Source organism: Stegostoma tigrinum, chromosome 1 (assembly GCF_030684315.1).
Source record: "Stegostoma tigrinum isolate sSteTig4 chromosome 1, sSteTig4.hap1, whole genome shotgun sequence".
In the NCBI taxonomy this organism is placed as follows: Eukaryota; Metazoa; Chordata; class Chondrichthyes; order Orectolobiformes; family Stegostomatidae; genus Stegostoma; species Stegostoma tigrinum.
This window is the reverse complement of record NC_081354.1, coordinates 55,741,341-55,762,617: the sequence shown is the minus strand read 5'-3', so window position 1 is coordinate 55,762,617 and position 21,277 is coordinate 55,741,341. Positions and strand designations below refer to the sequence as shown.

General features: G+C 42.0%; 1 protein-coding gene across 1 annotated transcript in view; it reads right to left on the bottom strand.

The window, feature by feature from the left end:
- Positions 1-21,277, bottom strand: part of ablim2 (actin binding LIM protein family, member 2) — a 333,460-nt gene that overhangs the window by 61,846 nt on the left and 250,337 nt on the right. The window contains exons 15-16 of the mRNA XM_048533104.2: positions 18,286-18,342; positions 9,684-9,763 (exon numbers count right to left, since the gene is read on the bottom strand). Of these exons, the coding sequence (XP_048389061.1) occupies positions 9,684-9,763; positions 18,286-18,342 (137 nt within the window). The remainder of the gene's footprint in view (positions 1-9,683; positions 9,764-18,285; positions 18,343-21,277) is intronic.

Here is a 21,277-nt window from a genome sequence, read left to right as displayed (position 1 = left end):
AGATTTATGACCATCTGGAAGAGCATGGCTTGATCAAATACAGTCAACACGGCTTTGTGAGGGGTAGGTCATGCCTTACAAACCTTATCGAGTTTTTTGAGGATGTGACTAGAAAGGTTGATGAGGGTCGAGCTGTGGATGTGGTGTATATGGACTTCAGTAAGGCATTTGATAAGGTTCCCCATGGTAGGCTCATTCAGAAGGTCAGGAGGAATGGGATACAGGGGAACTTAGCTGCTTGGATACAGAATTGGCTGGCCAACAGAAGACAGCGAGTGGTAGTAGAAGGAAAATATTCTGCCTGGAAGTCAGTGGTGAGTGGAGTTCCACAGGGCTCTGTCCTTGGGCCTCTACTGTTTGTAATTTTTATTAATGACTTGGACGAGGGAATTGAAGGATGGGTCAGCAAGTTTGCAGATGACACAAAGGTCGGAGGTGTCGTTGACAGTGTAGAGGGCTGTTGTAGGCTGCAGCGGGACATTGACAGGATGCAGAGATGGGCTGAGAGGTGGCAGATGGAGTTCAACCTGGATAAATGCGAGGTGATGCATTTTGGAAGGTCGAATTTGAAAGCTGAGTACAGGATTAAGGATAGGATTCTTGGCAGCGTGGAGGAACAGAGGGATCTTGGTGTGCAGATACATAGATCCCTTAAAATGGCCACCCAAGTGGACAGGGTTGTTAAGAAAGCATATGGTGTTTTGGCTTTCATTAACAGGGGGATTGAGTTTAAGAGTCGTGAGATCTTGTTGCAGCTCTATAAAACTTTGGTTAGACCGCACTTGGAATACTGCGTACAGTTCTGGGCGCCCTATTATAGGAAAGATGTGGATGCTTTGGAGAGGGTTCAGAGGAGGTTTACCAGGATGCTGCCTGGACTGGAGGGCTTATCTTATGAAGAGAGGTTGACTGAGCTCGGTCTCTTTTCATTGGAGAAAAGGAGGAGGAGAGGGGACCTAATTGAGGTATACAAGATAATGAGAGGCATAGATAGAGTTGATAGCCAGAGACTATTTCCCAGGGCAGAAATGGCTAACATGAGGGGTCATAGTTTTAAGCTGGTTGGTGGAAAGTATAGAGGGGATGTCAGAGGCAGGTTCTTTACGCAGAGAGTTGAGAGAGCATGGAATGCGTTGCCAGCAGCAGTTGTGGAAGCAAGGTCATTGGGGTCATTTAAGAGACTGCTGGACATGTATATGGTCACAGAAATTTGAGGGTGCATACATGAGGATCAATGGTCGGCACAACATTGTGGGCTGAAGGGCCTGTTCTGTGCTGTACTGTTCTATGTTCTAATTACAAATGTCACATTACTGGTAACCTCCAGCGCAATGTTCACAATGTTTAATTATTTGCTCTACTTGAACAGTTCAGAGACTGATCCATCTATGTGCTTTGTTTAAATTTTATCTTTTTGACCCAGTTTTTATTTCTAATCTGCATTGCGTTACTTTTTACTTCATATGTGGCAATCAACAAACATACAATTTCGTTACCTTAAGAAAGCCTGGTTAAATTGATTTTTTTAAAATGCAAGTTCATTTGGTTTTGGGCGACGAGAATTTGCAAAGGAAGGGATCACTTCTAAATTGATCTTGTTGCTACCAACTAATGAGGCAAGTGAATAAAGTTGAAGAGGTAAAAGACATTTGGTTAGGGGTATGAATAAGAAGGGTTTAGAGGGAAATGGGCCAAATGCCAGAAAATGGGACTAAATTAATTTAGGATTTCTGGTCAGCAAGGATGAGTTGGACAAAAGCGTCTGTTTCTGTGCTGTACAGATCGTTCACTCTACGACTCTACAGCTCATCCTTTCTCTGGTAGCTTAATATGCAAATATCCAACCTGGAAATAAAATGATTGGGGAATCTTATGCGGGGTGTGGATGTAACATGATGACGGTCAAAGCAAACTCTTTAAAATTGTGAGAGAGTCTGTCAGTTTTCTGCTGAAGGGTCTTCTCTGTATGGAAAGGGTGTATGGCAATGTCAGCATTGTTCTGACAGTAAACCATTTGGCTGACTTTACATGACATGTTGTCATTGAAAGAGGAAATAACAACGAGTAGCTTCAGCATGCAGTCAATTTTCTCCTGCAGTTTAAATAGACAATGTCTGCTTACAGCTTTGAATAACTTGGTGAGATTGATGTAATCGAAACCAGTCAGTCTGCTAGAATTAATTGCAATTGAGATCTAAGTGAGAAATCTCTGAATGCACTAATGGCTGTTCAAAGCAAAGTCCAAGAAACTATAAAGTGATGCATCAATCACTACTAATTATTACTTTGCTGGAATGGCCAGATGCTGTTTGACACAGAAGTAGTTAGAGACATGTATGAAGAAATCAAGAGGCAACAGAGACGTCTGCAAAGGAAGTAAGTACAGTAAAAACAAAGATGGGCATGTCATCACTAACAGGAGTAAACAATGGAGAAATGGGTGAGACATTACAATGAGCTGTGATCTAGAGAGAACACTGGAACATATGAAGTTCTAGACAACATTCATGGCATAATGAACCCACAGTTAGAGGAGCTCATCAAAATTACTAATTCACTGTCATGGGCAAAGCTCCAAGTGCTGACACTATATCACTTGAACATATCGTGCTTGTAAAACTGACACTCCTGTAGCATCTGTACCTTCTCTATCTCTGGTCATAGGAGAGGGCTGTGCTTTAGAATATTTGTGATGCAAAGATTGTAACCCTGTATGAAAACAAATGCAAATACAGCAATTACACCAATCAGTTTGCCATCTCCTTGATGAGCTTTGTAGAAAAAGTGTTTTTCCATTGTCTGTGTTTCCCTTAACAGGTTGCAGATGTTACCTGAGTACATCCATCCTGAAACCCAGGATGGTTTCTTTAGATGACATGTCCATCATGGGCCTCCTGCAGTGCCACAATGATGCCACCCGAAGGTTGCAGGAACAGCAACTCATATTCCGCCTGGGAACCCTGCAGCCTAATGGTATCAATGTGGACTTCACCAGTTTCAAAATCTCCCCTTCCCCCACCGCATCCCTAAACCAGCCCAGTTCGTCCCCTCCCCCCACTGCACCACACAACCAGCTCAGCTCTTCCCCTTCACCCACTGCATCCCAAAACCAGTCCAACCTGTCTCTGCCTCCCTAACCTGTTCTTCTTCTCACCCATCCCTTCCTCCCACCCCAAGCCACACCCCCATCTACCTACTAACCTCATCCCACCTCCTTGACCTGTCCGTCTTCCCTGGACTGACCTATCCCCTCCCTACCTCCCCACCTATACTCTCTCCACCTATCTTCTTTTCTCTCCATCTTCAGTCCGCCTCCCCCTCTCTCCCTATTTATTCCAGAACCCTCACCCCATCCCCCTCTCTGATGAAGGGTCTAGGCCCGAAACGTCAGCTTTTGTGCTCCTGAGATGCAGGCTGTGTTCATCCAGCCTCACATTTTATTATCTTGGTTTCAGAACTGGAGGTTTTGCAATTTACATGATTTTATCAATCTGATGGCTACTATATAAATACATCAGATTCAATCACAGTGCTGTTAGCCTCGAACCAGTCAGTCGCTTCCCATATGTTGAAAGGGCACTACTGTAGCTGGTATATTTCATGTCTGGCCATTGTTTTGGAAAGATAGTTAGTTTTTCAGATTTTTTAAGTTTCTGAACTTGTGGTTCCTTTTTGACAGTGATTGAATTCTAGCATTTAGGGTCAGAGAGAGTCCTTCTGTTGTCCTGTTTCCTTTCTTTATGGGTGGGAGCTAGCTAGACAGTCCCTCTACCTGTAGTACAAGGGTGACATAAGGATAGTTCTTCGACTGTGACCTTCACAGCATACTTAAACTCAGGCTGGTACATGAGAACATTTAGCCCTACTAGTGCATTCCAGCAGTGCTGAAAAATGCTTTTTAATCCCTATCCTGAATATTCTTCAACTAGAATAACACATAACATGTCTGTGGTTTGGGAGATAACCTGTAGTGAGTGGTCGACCTAAAGTGCTTCTTTCACCCTTTCAAAGACTGTTGTATGAAATTCCCTTCAGATCAGTAGGTATGACATTCCTTGGGTCTCTCTCTCGACAGCCACTTAATTTACATTCACAGCTAATTTTGGCTGTTATCAGCCATCTTGCAAAGAACGACGTATTTTGAAATTGCAAGTTTAAAAAGTGCGCAATACTTTGGGGTTCTGAGCTGTGGTTATGACATTGCATGTGTTGAAATGCTGTTCAGAGTCACATCTGATGACAATAAGATCTAGCTGTTGTCAAATCCCTGCCCTTTCCTTTAAATTTTACCATAACCAAATAAAATGTAATGCTTTTCTTTCAGTGTTCCATTTTCAGTGAGTCTGGTCTCATTTAAGGAAACAATGTTGATGTTCAGCCTCGTCAAGGTCCAAGTCTCACACACATTATTGACCATCTGCAAGTCATTGGTCAGTCCTGTGCACAGAATCCTTAAGTGTAGTAACTATTCTCTTTGCTTCTTTATTTGTTTGTCAAGTACATGAGACTACATCTATTTCCTGAACCCAGGCTCTAAAAACCATGTATCCACTGAAGTGGATGGATTGTGGATAATCAAAACCTTGAGGGCAGTTCAATTTAAAGTCAGTGTTGGCCAATATTTCAACGTACTCTAAAACTCAGTGGAAACTATCAACATCTATGGAGCTTACCAGTGGCCATGCAACTTCAAGGGAACAGTGGCAGACCGGTGGGATATGACGATTCCTCCTACTTATCGGAGATCAGCCCTTTGCACCCATTCTCTCAACAATCCAGTTGGAATTATCAGTCATAACTGCTATCGTATGTGTTAATACTCTGCAGAGAAACACGGGTGGGGGCGCGGGGATGGGGCCAGGGGATTAGGTGATGTGTCAGAGCAACGGTCAAGGTGACCAGCAAATGGGTTAAGGATTGCAGGTCCCAGGTTTCAGGCCAGCAATAATGGAGGGTATTGGGGCCTCTGAGTGAGGAGTGGGGTGGATTGGAATGTCACAGTGGGTGGGCAAGTTGGAGAGACAGTGTTGACAGGTGCAGAGATTTTTGTCAAGACTCATCCCAAATAGCTTTCTAACTGACCACGCTGTGGTTTATGGGGTACTCTCAGGGACACACACCAAGATAAACATCAACTGGTGCTAGAGGTTGATCAAGTTGGTGAAAGATGGTTTTCATTTTGCCAAAGAATCCGCCAGTCTTTCAGTATAAAGAACTACTGACAAATGAGTATGCAGACTGGCACATGAGGGGTGCTCTAAAGCTTAGTGGCAGCTGCCACAGAAAATCAATGGGAGAAGTTTGTTAAGACCTTCCTGTTATAGTGTACAGATGGGCTGAGAACTGTGCAACATCCCTTTGGCCATATTCTTTGCATGAAATAAATATTGTTGGAACAATACAGAGAAGGTTAACCTATTATGGTAACTGTGGTGAGGCACGACAGTGCCTATATCAAACTTCATATAGTACCAACTTTGAACTTCATATTCTTTTACAAATTTTGTGAAAATCTACATCTTCGGGGAAGAAAATCTTGAAGCTCACTCAAGACATCTAATCCTATTACTTATACTGAACTTCTGACTGAAGTATTCACACTGGACTCAAAACATTGATTCTGTTTTCTTTCTCCACAGATGTTGCTAGACCTGCTGAGATTGACCAGAATTCACTGTTTTATTTTCAAGACTAATAGGTAGGAATTTTGTTATTATTGGGCTAATGGGGAAGCAGACAGAAAATCGGATGTTCTGGGTTATCCTGCATAATTATGTTCTTCACAGGTCATTGAATATTCATGAATATGTGGGAGGCAGGTGTTTCAGGTGCCATATATCTAGGAGGTATCCAGTCACTTAACCTCTGATTATACACCCCGCTTGTCCCTGAAGATGTCAGAAACCAGGCATAAAGTGGTGTTACATGTTAGCAATACCTCCCTCGAGGTTCTTCTGAAAGCTGTTCAGGAGGGAGGGCAAGTTCTTTTCCCTGCGGTTGGCAACAAGATGCCATCTTGACTGATGAAGGCAGCCTGGACAGAGCTGACTACAATAGTCAAGAAAACACAGCTCTAGTACCACAAGATAATAAATTATTTGCTCCACTTGGCCAGGGCGTGGACAACCATCTACCAAAGCTTCATGCTCCTATGTATGTCAGTTAGCAATGTCAGGTTGTCACTGGCGAGGAATGTCACACACCAATATTTGGTGCTAGGCTGCTCAACAGTAACCTGTTTATGGACACCCAATTTGTGCTTTGCTAGAGCAACTCAACTCCTAATCTCATTATAGCCTTCATTCAAACATTGTTAAAGAAGCTGAATTCCAGAGCTGAGGTGAGAATGACAGGCCTTGACATCAAGTCATTTGATCCTGTTGTGCATCAAGGAGCCCAACAAATTTAGAATCAATGGGAATGGTGAAAAGGTCTCTGCAGCTGTCAGTCATTTCAACTCCAGGACATCGCGACAGATGCTCCTCAGGGTAGTGCCCTAGGACCAATCATCTTCAGTTGTGTCATCAATGACTTCCCTCCATCACAGGACTCAGAAGGGGGGATGTTTGCTGATGATTGCAAATGCCCAGCACCATTCACAACTCCTCAGATACTGAGCAGTCCATGCTCAAATGTAACAAGACCTAGACAATGTCCAAGCCTGCCCTGAAAAGCGGCAAGTAAAGATCACCCCACATAAATGCCAGACAATGACCATCTCCATCTCCAGTAACAATCTAATCACCAACCCGTGGCATTCAATGGTGTTACCATCACTGAATCCCCCATTATCAACATCCTGGGGTTACCACTGAACAAAACTAGACTCCCCATGTAAATCCAGTGGTTACAAGAACAGGTCAGATGCTAGGAATACTGCAACAAGTAACTCAACTCATGACTCCCCAAAGCAATCCATAAGGCACAAGTTGGGAATATGATGGAATACTCCCCACTTGCCTGGATGAGTACAGCTCCAAAAACACTCAAGAAGCTTGACACCATCCAAGACAAAGCAGCCTGCTTGATTGACATCACAACCATGAACAGCTCCACTCCCAGCAGCTTATACCATCTATAAGATTCTTAGACAGCACCTTCCAAACCTATGATCACATATCTAGAAGAGCAGCAGAAACCAGGGAACAACACTACTTGCAAGTTCCCCGCTAAAACACTCACCCTCCTAACTTGGAAACATATCATCATTCCTTCACTGTCACTGGGTCAAAATCCTGGAACTCCCTCCCTTATGGCATTTTGATGCCTATAGCACATGGACTGCAGCAGTACAAGAAAGCAAATCATCACCACCTTCTCAAGGTCAACTAGGGATAGGCAATAAAGTCAAAAGCTTTATCCTCTTGCACAATCTCTCCAGCCACATATTTATCAGCTCTCTCTTCCTATTTCAATATTCATTAGCACATGGTACCATGAAAAATCTGGAGATTATCATCATTGGGGTCCTATCTTACAAACTCTCTCCTAGCTCCCTAATCTCTGCCTTGAGGGTTTCATTCTTCTTTCTGCATGTGACAGTGGTGCGACTACAAATCAAACCCTCTGTCTATTCACTCTGTCTATTCTGTCTCTTAGAAATGCTTTGCAACCACAGTGACATCTTTGACCTTGGCACCAGGAAGGCAATAGAATATCTTGGAATCACATCTGGGGCCAGGAAGCACAAGTTACAGGAGCAGGAGTAGACCATTTGGACATTCAAGCCTTATACACCATTCATCTATCTTAAGGTCATATTCCTACATTGTCCCAATAGTCGTTGATGCCTTTACAATATAAAAATGTATCACTTCTTTCTTGTATCACTCTCTTTCACTCAGGGCCTTGGCCTCCACAGTCTTCTGAGTTAAAAAATTCCACAGATCTACTACCTTTTGAATGAAGAAATACTTCCTCTGCTCAGTCCTAAATAGCTTACCCCATTTCTTGAGTGTGGCCCCTGATTGTAGACTACCCAAACAGAGACTGCTCCCCTATCTTTTGAATTCTCTACCAGCATTGGTCTTCCATTCCACTTTCTTCCCTACAGTGCGTGGAGCCACCCATCATACCATGGACCTGGCCCTGGCGATAGACGCCACAGAAACTATCATTCTCAAATATGACTACTGGTTGGACAGCAGGATGCATTAATGGTATCCCTGTATTTCTTGTCTTTCTGGCAGCTTCTCATTCTTTGTTTGACTTTAGTACATTTAGTCGTTCTTTTTCCAATTATACCCCATTAATAAACATAGGATACTTTGAATTTTTAACAGCAATGTTAGGGAGAAAAAGGCCAAAGTGTCTTCAGTTCAGTACTTCTTATTGATTGTGGTCTGTGAATACTTTAATGATGGACGTTATAGAGAAACTGCAGAATCATTAACAGTGCCTTTGGGGTTTCTGCATTTAACTACAGATGTTAGGGCCCAAAAAGTTGCTGTCAACTTCAGAGCAGTCTTCAACTGCTTCTGCAAAATCTGGACTATTAAATTGCTATAGCACGCTTCTCCTGGCCAAAATGGTTAGTTCTTTTCATTTGAACAAACATAAAGAACTCTGGATGCTGGAAATATGAAATAAAAACAGATCGTGCTGTTCATCCAACACTGGACTCCAAACATTAACTCTGTTTTTCTCTGCTAGATGCTGCCAGATCTGCTATGTCTCTTCAGCACTCTTTGCTGAAGATTTTTTTTGTGGTCATTAATAGATAGAGTTGGATGCCTTAATGAACTTCAGAAGTTCAGAAAAATTTCCAATTTATGAAAATTTTGAAACAAAGCCAATTTGTAAGGAACCTTTGCTGTGGTGAGGATGACTACAACTAAGTGAATGAGCTGAGGTGATGACCACTTGTATCTACATCATCCATTTATAAGCATGGAAAACGTAATCATGTCACAGTTCTTTTCAGGATGGTATGACTGTTATTTCTGATTAGCTTGCTGAGACATGACATCATATCTATACATGTCCAAGAAACCAGACATGCAAATTGCTGGTGTTAGTCATGGAAAACTTCCCAAAGAGATGCTAATTGCGAGAAAATAGATGAAAATATTATCCTTAACAGTGGTGGTTGTGTGTTTTTAGATAAGGAGTAAAATCTTACACTTCAATATTCGTTTCAGAAGCAAATACCTTCAAACTGCAGAAATTACTAATGATTGTAAGCACCAATGAAATCTCCACAAAAATCTGACTATCTCCAAATAAACCAGACTCTGAAATCATGCCATGGCATGCTTGCACATGAATTGCTGGTTTGAAATTCCTCTTTCCACTGTACTAGCAATGACATTAACCCTTTTGTAAATGAACTCGGCCTTTCACTAAAATGGTACAGTAAGAAATTTCAGATCAAGATATAAAATGTTATTACTAAAACATGATCTAATTTCAGGGCTTTTGTATCAGAATACCGGTAATAAAAGATATAAATATATTATGTAATGCATTTATATAGCTCCTTTCATGACTACAGATTATTGCAAAAATGTTTTACTATTCATTAAAAAATATTGACAGCTAAATTTCATTATGAGAAGATGTGCATATTCTTTAACAAATTATGTTAATTAAGTAATAAAGGACGAACTCTGGGGGAAATTATCCCTGCTCATCTTCAAATCCTGTCACATGGCTTTCCAAGTTCATCTGGTTTTATACCTCACCTTTTTGCCATCTTGATCCAAATTAATTTGTCCTCCAACACCATCTTCGCTCCAAAATCCTCTGCTTCGCCAATCACCTACTGTAACACAATACAGTTAGCATCAACATGGAAAATTGAGTAAAACGTCTAAATTCTAATTGCTAAATTAATGATAAGAAATATGAATTCCCAAATTTCTGTATTTGGAATGTCTCATTTCAGCACAGTTAGAGTGTAATTTAAAAATTCTGATGAATGCTGAGGGTGCTTCTTCTGTCCATGCTACCCTCTAATGCCAGACAATTTGAAGCAGGCATGTTTGCAGTAAAAGAGCTGTAAGTGGGCTTCTGAACAGAAGCCTGAAATAGATGACTGACAGACTAGCAAATGATCAAAGACTGAACCAAATGTTGACTGGTCTTTGACCTGTTAAAAAGCCTGGTATAAATCTAAAATATCACTGATATTCTGGCTGGCGTATCTCACCAATTCCATGACTAGAACAGGTGCCAAACACTTACTGAACTGGCTTTTCTAAGAAAAAGAATCCAAAATTGTATTTAATTCAATTTCCACAAGTTGACATTGGTGGGACACAAACTCATGTCACCATAATATTAGCCTGTGGGTCTGGATTACCAGTCCAATGACATTATCACTACACTAACATCTCCCTGAATGAATGTAATCACTCCTGAATTGGTAAGCATTGATTATACTTGATTAATATTTTGAGATAAGAATTAGAATCCTTCAGACAATCATCTGAAAGATATAGAGACAATTTTATAATTCCCTGCCTATGATTTGCAGGTGGGGGGCTGAAAAACTCCTAAGGCACCTTCTCACCTCTCCAAAACCTGTCCACAATTTTACATTGGCCGGGCAAGGCCCATACAGCCTGTATGGCATTACACTATTTGAAATGCCAATTACTGGGCACTTGAGGGCTGCTTCCTGTTCAGCCTCAAACTTGAGGTTGGTAGGAGGAATTCAGAGGCAGTGGGGGAATCCAGTAGGTCAACATGCTTTGACCTCTGAGATAAAGAGGAGGAGCACCTCCCACAAGGGCATTTCTATCCACATTGGGCACCGCAAAGTCTGCACCCTACAGGTGCTCCCTCCCACTGTGCCCTCTTCATCACAGCCTCATACTGCACGATAGTGAGGCTATGGTTTGGGTCCTCAGTAAGACAGGCCAAGGCCATTCCAAGTCTCTGCCTACTTAAGTTCTTAGGCAGGGTTCTTTTCCTTCACTTGTCTAGATGGTTCTCTCTCTATCCGAGAAGATTATTAAATCTTGCAGAGGGTGGGGTGAGAGCGCTGCCATGATGTCTAATTCAGAGATTGGACATTGAGAAGTGTGGACGGGTAGGAGGGACAGGTGGTGATCTATTAAGAGTTTCTTCTTTGGCCTTCTCATGATCTTGTGACTCGAATAGGTATTTTTCTGCATTTGCAACTGCCCCTCCTGTGATGCTGTTGAGCACGATAGCTGACAATGTTGGATTGGCCAGCAGCTCTCAATAGTTGATATTTATACCTTGGGATCTTGATTTCAAAGAGTACCTGCCAGTAGCCTCGCCACTGCCTAACATGGTTTGGTGGACCTTCGTGAAAGAAGCAGAACGTATGTTTCACTGGCAGGTGAGATCCCTGATGCCTCAACAAAATTTCACTGTTAGATACAGTAAGAACTGCCGATTCTGGCGTCTGAAATAACAGTGTGGAGCTGGAGGAATACAGCAGGCCAGGCAGCATCAGAGGAGCAGGAAAGCTGACATTTTGGGTCAGGACCCTTCTTCAGCCATTTCTGAAAAAGGGCCCTGACCCGAAACATCAGCTTTCCTGCTCTTCTGATGCTACCTGGCTTGCTGTGTTCCTCTAAAATTTCACTGCTTACTTCTGTCATATGGCCAGAGCATCTCCTTTATCCTCGTGAATAATTTCTGATGGGTGGACCAGTTTCAGACAACAGAGTTTAATTGTCACTAATCTGTATACCATCACGATAAGATAAACTACTCATTCCATTTTTCTGTTTTTCAACTTTGATGTTGAACATTCTATGAACAGTGAAGCCAATCTTTTAATTGTTTGGAGAAATCCAGCTATTAAGCACAAGAATGGTCCTTTGCATGTGCTTTCAGAAATCAATAATGACCACAAAGGTCATTAGCATTTTAATGATTAGATCAAGAATTGTCCAGGCATTGAGATCAACTCAGGATCTTGGCAGTTCCTTGTGAATTGGCAAGAAAAGGTCACACGATCTCTCAATTTTATTTTTCTTTTCAAGGAAGTTTCCAGTCTGGGTTTACACTTAAGATCGCAATTAGCTCATAGCGCTGTGCAGGACTGTAACATGCAGTAACTTAGGCATTTATGGCCCCCATTATACCTTCTTCTTCCTAGAAGTTTGAACATTATAATTTTAAAAAAACATGGTTTATACTCAAAATGCTGCAGCTTCAACAATCAAACTTCTCTCAGCTCTCCGAGCGGCTGATTTGCAGATCTGTTGTTGCTTGGAATCTGACTGTAGTGCGTCAGTAAATACACCATGCTGAACATACTTGTGCATTCTAATCAGTTTCAACTCTTTATGAATAACACAATACTGCTGCAAGAGATCAACTAAGTATAAGGCAATAACAGAAACTGCTGAAAATACTCAGCAGATCCGGCAGCATTGTGGAGAGAAAGTACAGTCAATGTTTCAGGTCCAGTGATTTTTCATCAGAATGTTCTCAGACAGCCAATTGATCTGACTTGTCTCAAACCCACTCTTTAATTTATACAGTCCAAGTCAATTATATGCTCTCACAACAGTTGTCAGTAGTTTGAGAATTTTAATAAAAGCTTAAGATCACAGCTTAAGATCAGTAACAATCACACTTGTGGGTGTATCAGACCATGTCAATTTGGCAAGAATGAATGATCAGGAAAATGAGGCTCCATTAGACACAATGCAGAGTGGAATTCTATAGATGGGAGGAGATGAAGCATGTGAAACAGAACAGAGACGGAAAATGACTTTCAGGAGGACAGGAACAACAAGGAATGGAAACACTGACTCAGAAATTTTGATGGGGGATTTGGTTGCTGCAGTGTAAGGTTGTGCCCTGGAATCATGTGAAAATTCTAGTGTAGCATACTCTGAGGGGACTGCCTGAGGCATTGAAAATTCCAACGAGCAATTCCCCTGCATCTGGAACCCTCTGAAAAAACCCTCGAGGTCAGCAAATTTTGAAGGTTCTGACACACATGTAAATACATTCTGACACAATTACACGTGAATAGATTAAAAACACACTCTAACCCCTGGGTAACTAACTGCAACCCTGACTTACAACTGAGCACTCCAACTATACCAACTCCATTCTCAACCTTACTGCCCCCACCCAAATATGACATTGCTGGACCTGACCCTTCACCACTGGTCGCCACCTTCAATACGACCACAACCAAAATTTTCCCCAACTACATCATCAACCTGCCACTATCTCCCTGACCTGACATTTCCTTAAAGCCAAAAATGACTCCTACCCTGACAACTCCAACCCGACAGCACCCTTCCTGACCTGAACCCCCAAACCATTGATTTAACTCCACTGGATCCCACCTGCACTGACTCTGTCAGATCTGACAACCCTTCACTCGCCCCACTCCACTGAAGTGGACCTCCCACGCAACTGTCACACAGCTCCAACCCTGAGCCCAATGCCGTTCCTCACTCCCACATCAGCCTGAAGCCCAAATCTCTCTGCTGGACCTGACACCCTCCATCCACACCCTAGCCTAAAACGTTCTCCCACCAACTTGCTGGACCTGATGCAATACCCTTCCACTATTTCTCCACTATCTCAACACATTCCCACTTATCCTCCAACACTCATCCCAATCAATTTGACCTCCTTTCCCCTTCCTGCTGGACTTGATAACCACCACCCCCAATGCCCAACAACACACCTTACCACCCCACTTCTTTACATTCATCCAATAACCTGGTACTCCACCCCCTTCATCCAAACCCCATAATCTCTCTCATTTAGATTAGATTACCTACAGTGTGGAAACAGGTCCTTCAGCCCAACAATTCCACACCACCCCTTGATACATCCCACCCAGATCCATCCCTTTATAACCCAGAGACCGCTGAACATAACAGGCAATTTAGCATGGCCAATCCACCTAGCCTGCACATCTTTGGACTGTAGGAGCAAACCAGAGCACCCGGAGGAAACCCACGCAGACATGAGAAAAATGTGCAGACTCCGCACAGACAGTCGCCGGAGGCTGGAATCGAACCTGGGTCCCTGGTGCTGTGAGGCTGCAGTGCGAACCATTGAGCCACTGTGCCACCCCACATTTATCCTTTCACAGTGACTGTCAAAGATCAAAATGGTTGGCGATGCTGCTGGATATTTAAATTACAGAACAAGGCACACTTACTGCTACAAAAAGTAGGACTGCTTCCCCCACTGGCTGTGAAATTCCTGGACAACTCCCCTGTTCTACAGTGGGAGGCTCCTTTCCAGGAATTTTCAGACCAGAAAAAATTTAAATATAGCTGTGTGTTTTTTTTTAATCTGGTCTGTGTTGGAGGTAGGAAATTTAAATGAAAATCTACTTGAAAATCAACATCCATATTAACAGACAGTATGCTGAAAACTAGAATGCAGCTTACAATAATTATTGATGGAAACAGTGGAAGTGAAGTTTTGGAACAAGTATTAATTGAGTTGCAATTTTCTCCCTATTCCTTTCCAGTGAGGTGAGATAAGTTACAAGAGTATCATGAAAGAAATACATCAGGCATTTTGACATTGTTGCCCAGCTGAATAAAAAGTTCAGAAATGTTACATATATATTGCTGCAAATGTAACTAAACTATTAAAAAGTTAACCAAAAGTATTCAATACATGACAAGCGTAATGTCACAATGCTATGTGTGAGATTTTCATAAAACTACTATAGATGGTTTTGACAGAGACCATGCATTGCAGCAATTTTATGAAATAGGTGAAGAGCTTATGAAAAACTAGTTCTAATACTTCACAGATCAGAAAGCTTATAGAGAATGCCTCCAGCTTTTTACAGATAAATACATGAAATCTATGATGTTGAACTATCTAGACCAGATTGAAGATCTAGGTTGAAACTTTGGTCTGTGCTGGGGAATATTGGTGGGATAGTCATCTCAACATTCCTGAATTATGAAGTGAATTGGAAAATTAACCAGCTTATCATTCAGAAACTCAATGATAGTAATTTTAACAATTGTCACCAAGCACAAATTTCTATCAGCTAACGAGCAAGGAGGAGAGTCTGGAAACCTATTTTTCAATGTTCACTTCATATACTGACCAGCAGTAATGTGCCAGACACCTGTAAAGGCCTAAGAGCTGAATTTTGCCAAGTGTGATGCTCAGTCTTAGGCTTTTTAGTTACTGACATAGCATCAACGATGAGACTTATTTCACTGTTGAGATAGCCAATGGAATTTAGTTCTCCGGCACATGGACTGATGGTGCACCCCGCGGAACCCCCACATATGGTAGGAATGGCAAGCTGACTGCAAGTACACCACAGCCAGCTGATAAAATGTGCAGAGGATGGAGTCAGGCCAATAATGAAGCAGGGCAACTGGGAAGTCACTGAACCCACCATCAACAGGTGGGATCGTGGGTCCAAGCGATTTTTTTAAGCAGCACTCGGACATGCACGCAGTGCCTCCAAGTCAGCAGCATCAGTGCGGCAGCAGCTGATACAAACCCCAGAAGCATCAGCTTGATTTCAGCCTTCCTCTGGCAAATGGTCTCAGAAAACGTGTGGCCTCATGGTTCAGCGATGCCTCCCTGTAGGTTCTCCTCCAAGCTGTCGAGGAAGAGCAGGAGACACACTTTTCCCCCCCCGGGGTGGCACCAGGGAATCCTCCTGCCTGACCAAGGAAGCCTGGACAGAAATTGCAAGACAGGTTAGTAGCCCTGGGGTTGACAGATGCACTCGGATCCAGTGCAAGAAAAGGGCACTGCTGGGGTGAGTTTACGATTGGCATTGGATCATTGTCAGACTTGCATTCCTCTAGACTTTCTGACCATCAGTTTTCGCATGTTAAGTTGAGAGCCACCAACCATCCAAAAAGTGGGGCACTCCCTAAGCAGCATCTGGAGCCTAAAGTATTGGGCAAGCAACTGTGTATCTTATTAACTAAGCACTGATGCACTTTTAAGCAGTACAGTGTTACAATCACAAAAAAAGAGTTACATAAGAATTGGGAGTAGGAGTGCACAATGTGGCCTGCCTTGCCTGCTCTGTCATTCAAGATGGGCATGGCTGATCTTCAGCTTCAGCTCTATATTAGTTAGAACAATAAATTCAATATCAAATCTGGCATACAAAGCCAAATAAAGAGGGAAGTAAGGATTGAATTAACAATGAGAGGTAAAGGGAAAGGCAGAAAGAAAAGGTAATGTTACTTTAATTTTAATTCAAAACTGATTAATTGAGAATCCGCAACAATATAGTACAGCAATACTTAAGATTGATGGTGACATTGAAAGATTACATTGACTGGAATGGATAAATTCTAACTGTATCTGCTGATTTTATTCTTTACCTGCAAGGTAATTACAGAAACCTCACATCACTAAATATATTTATATAATAAATCAAGGTGATGAGGTGCTATTTTCAGGAGGTTCTTGAAGCAGGAGGGCATTGAGGATAGAAACATCTGGATTTTTGAATTTTAATTACATGTGTATTCTTGCCAGAATTTGCTGTCACTTTGACAGCCACTGAGAAATGGGAAGTATGAACAATAAATATGGAGGCAGGAAGGCAGATAGGTGAGGGGGAGGGTGGTTTTGGGGAGGGGGCTGTGGGGCCGTGACAGTTCTAGTAGGTTTGGTTGGGAGGGATGTTGGAGGTTGGAGAGAATGGAGTACCAGGTCTTGTGGGGTTGGCATTGGTTTATAGGGTCAGGGTTTGGTGTGTTCTTGGGAGATGATGGATGTCAGATTGGGAAAGAAGGGTGGTGGCATCAAGATTCATTGGGGGGGGGGGGTGGTTTGTGGGAATCATTGAAAGTCATAGCGAAGATTTCAATTTATTAGTTGCCCAAGATTTAAAGTAGGTTATGAACCCTCTAACTTCTTTTGAACTGAAACCATTCAACACCTGAGTCCAGGTGGATTTGTCAGAGGATTCCAATTTCCTGTGCTGGTTTACTGTGCCAGTTTCCTGTGTTTGATTTGTTCAGGCAGTATTACATCAGTTCCTAGACCTTTGTCCAAGACAAGCGAGGCAGTATCTTTACTCAGCTCTTCCATTTAATTAGCTATTCCATGATATGCTGGCTTTCAAAATATTGAGAACTCCCTCAGTTACAGTGGTCTCCTTAAAGTATAACTACAAGATGGTGTTCTATCCATCTCTCCAACTGGTTATTGTAGTCAATAATGATATCCCAGCTAACTCTATTATTACAGTATTAGTTTAGTAACATTGCTATAAATGTATAGTTCTTACTTGCTAATATTTTTAATATATTTCCATTTTTGAAGAAATAAAAATAGTTACTGTGACAGTAACAGTATATAGCAATATCATTTAGGCACCAATACAAGTACAATTTGAGTGCATGGCTAGCAACATTTGCTCTAAGCTGCACAGCTTTATAAATTGCCCCCTTTAAAATACAAAGGTATGTTGTTGCAAAAAAACATTAAAGGCACTGTGCATTTAAAGCAATCACCCATGCACCTGAAACAAAAATAATAGGGATTCTTTGATCCTATGAATGCTGGTGTACAGATAAACTCAAGTATGAAGTCATCACTCTCTGCAGAAGCTTTGATTATGTTAGACCCTATTTTCACATGTAAGGAGAAATATCTGAAACACTATGGATATTTTAAATGTTGCCATGTTTATACAGTTAATACTTTTCACTAGTTTTCTTTAACTGATGGATCTGTTGCCCTTTTGATCCCTTCTAATGTACCCTTGTTTCAAAGGACATCTGTCCATTCTGGCAAAGTTTGCAACCAGTAGTCAATGATATACTGCCTAGTTGGCAGTTGTGCATCCAACAGATTGATATGATGAGTCTACATCTGAGTGCTAGCTTGCTTCAGCCTATAGCATTGGCTAGCAACAATGCAAAAAACAGCTCTCCCTCTCAAATTCTTATTAATGAGTAACAGAATTGGGTACATTAGGGATATATTCACAGCAAAGGGCGCATCCACTGCCGTCAATCAGAAGCCTCTGGAACAAGTCTACCTGACCTTGGCTTGCAACATTTCCGTCCTTACTTTATGAAAATGAAGTGGAACACAGTCTCTAAAAATGCAACTTGTTAAAAATTGCACAAACTACTTGTCTTTCAGCAGCCTTTTGAATATTCAGAAGATTTAAGGTAATCATTGAAATGTAAACAATATAATGCAAGCAAGCAGTTGAAAAGACAGGCATTTTAAGTTTTATATATGCACTTCAAAAATTGGGTAACAGGTAGATATAATCAGTTTAGGTGCTAATCCATGAAATGACACCCTAACATTGCAACACCATGCAAAGTGATAGTAAAGCATGAAATTAACAAACTGTACCATGTTGCCTGTAGACAGGGGGCTTCCTATAAATGTTGTCTGCTTTCCCATCTGTTTCTGAAGGGAGAAAGAAAGACAATTTAGCTCATGGCAAGTGCATCTACTTAAATAAAGTAAGTGCAGAACAAGGCTGCGAGTACAAATTTATTGTCCTATATATCAACACAACCAAATGTTCCACTTGGGTTGTAGGCTATTGTAGGCATGCTAAATTACACCTCCCAAGTTAGGATTTCCACAAATGTATATTGCAGCCAAAAGATTGACAGACTATCGTGGGGTCAATAGACGTGAAGTTGGAAAAGCATAGCAAGTCGGACAACATCTGAGAAGCAGGAATGTCAATGTTTGGGGCATTGACCTGCCTGTTCCTCGGATGCTGTCTGACCTGCTGTGCTTTGCCAGCTTCACATCTATTGACTCTGGCTTCCAGCATCTGCAGTCCTTACTGTCTCCAAGTGACAGACTGTTGTGATTGCCTTTTTATAAGCAACAACTTGAATTTAAATAGTGGCTTGAAACTAGCAACGTATAATGTACCTACGTTTTAAACAGGAATGATATAATCAAAAAGACAGTATTTCACACTGAGCCAAATGAGAAAAATATCAAGGCAGGACACCAGAAGATTTGTCAAAGGTTTACACAGCATCTTGAAAGTAGGTTAGCTGGTTTAAGAGGTTTAGGGAGAGGATTCCAAAATGTATGGCCACAACAGTTGAAACTCAGCTGCTGTGGTTAAGCAATGAAAATGAGATGATTAGATCAGATGGATATAGCTGAGTGTTGTCCTAACCAGCTGGACACCATGAAAGGCCATTTCAGGAGGCAATGTCAGTCAAATGTGTCAAAAGCTTCACGTAGGCTGAAAAGAGACAATGTGTCAATTTCACACCCAATAATTGTAGGTTGTGACTTTACTAAGTCCCATTTCATGAAAGTGGCCAGAACCAGGAACCTGATGACAGGGATTCAGGCATGGAATCAAAATCCTTAAATTCAGAGTGATGACAGCAAATGAAACATACACTGGAACTATACATGGCATAAATACATGAAATAATACTTATGAAGGCAGAGCTGCAGAAAAATTGTTTTGATGCAAAATGACTGCTGTAAGGAGATGCACTTATGCTTTTGTTTTCTGACAGAATATCTGTTGAACAGTTTTCATAAACCAATTCAGAGACTGATATCAGCATTTCACTTATGTAGTAGAGCTGTTACATGGAAGAGTTCATGTTTGTATGCAGTAAGTAGAAAAGGAAAGAATACATGGGCTGGGTTTTACCACCTCCCTTCATCAAAAAGTTGATTGTCAGTGATTCAAAAATCAGCCAGCCCACAGTGGTATTATGCTGGGGAGCAGCCTTACTTGTTTTTGAGTGGGCTTTCACCTCCACGTGGGGAAAACAGCATACACTGACATTTCGGCAGTGCCAGGATCAAGTGGCAGACATTGCTGGGATCACAGCTAATCTAGAAAGATGGCTTATGAAAGCAGACATAGAGGTTAGTCAAGACTTTGAATGGTCCAAGTGAAAGGACAGGGAGAACTGGGAGAAACTAGGAAGGGAGCTTAAAGGAAATTATGATCTTGGGAGGGATGCCTCCAATGGACACAGGGGACCCCTTAAAGGTGATCTCATCCATCCTGTCTGACACTAGGTGACATAGTGAATACTGCTTGGGACTACCTTGCTTCTTGTCTTCCCTGGCGTCTTGTAAATGTGGAGGTGAAATGAAATTCTTAATTGGCCATTGAAAAGCCCCAGCAGGCTAGCTGATGCCATGTCTGTTCACTGTAATACAGAAGGCAGGTGAGGACTCTTGCGGTACAGTGGTAATGTCACTGTCTCAAGGCTGTGGAGACTTGGGTTCAGGTCCTACCTGCTCCACAGTTGTGTAATAACATCTCTGTACAGCAAGAATATATACAGGAAACAGGTCAGGAGTGGGGAAGTAGGCAGTGAGAAGACCTCAATAACAAAGTGTGTAGCTGGATGAACACAGCAGGCCAAGCAGCATCTCAGGAGCACAAAAGCTGACGTTTTGGGCCTAGACTCTTCATTAGAGAGGGGAATGGGGAGGGGGTTCAGGAAATAATAGGGAGAGAGAGAGGGTGGCAGACCAAAGATGGATAGAGGAGAAGATAGGTGGAGAGGAGATAGGTCAGTCCGGAGAGGATGGACAGGTCAAGGAGGTAGGATGAGGTTGGTAGGTGGGAAATGGAGGTGCGGCTTGAGGTGGAAGGAGGGGATAGGAGAGAGGAAGAACAGGTTGGCGGGGGTGAAGAAAACGAGCTGGGCTGGTTTGGTGATGCAGTGGGGGGGGGGGGGGGGGGGAGATTTTGAAACTTGTTTTTATTTTATGGGTCCCACTACCTTCACACGCAACAGTAGGTGAACAATAATATCGAGCCACATATACACATGCGTATTTGTAAAATTGTACCTCTTTGCAATCGGCTCACCTGGATATTATCCATAACCTAGAAATTTAAACATCTCATACTGATAACAATGAATTCTTACATAATACTTTATCACTTTGTGTTCTTGCTGTTTGGCAACTATTTTTACGATTGTTAAATCGCAACAGAAAGAGATAATAGTGGGAAATACTCCAAAACAGTGGGTTTGGGTTAGATGTAAAAATCTGAATCTTGACCCCCAACCTACCACCAAGCAATATTTCTGGTTTTGAAGACGACAGGACACCAACCAGCTTGATAAAGGCAGTTAGCAACTTAAATAGTATACTGAGACTGAGTGCCACATATTTATATACAATTCTAACCATGGCTAGCTGATTTCTTGTGCCTCAGGAATCCTTCTGATTAAATGAAAGCAAGGCGTTTTAGATTCAGAACGTAAGTATCTATTTACCTGCTAAGTCTAATTTACTGGCTTTATCATTCCTTGAGACCGACACTACTCCCCCAACTCCTACCCATCAAGCTTCTAATTATCAAGTCCCACCCCAAGGAACA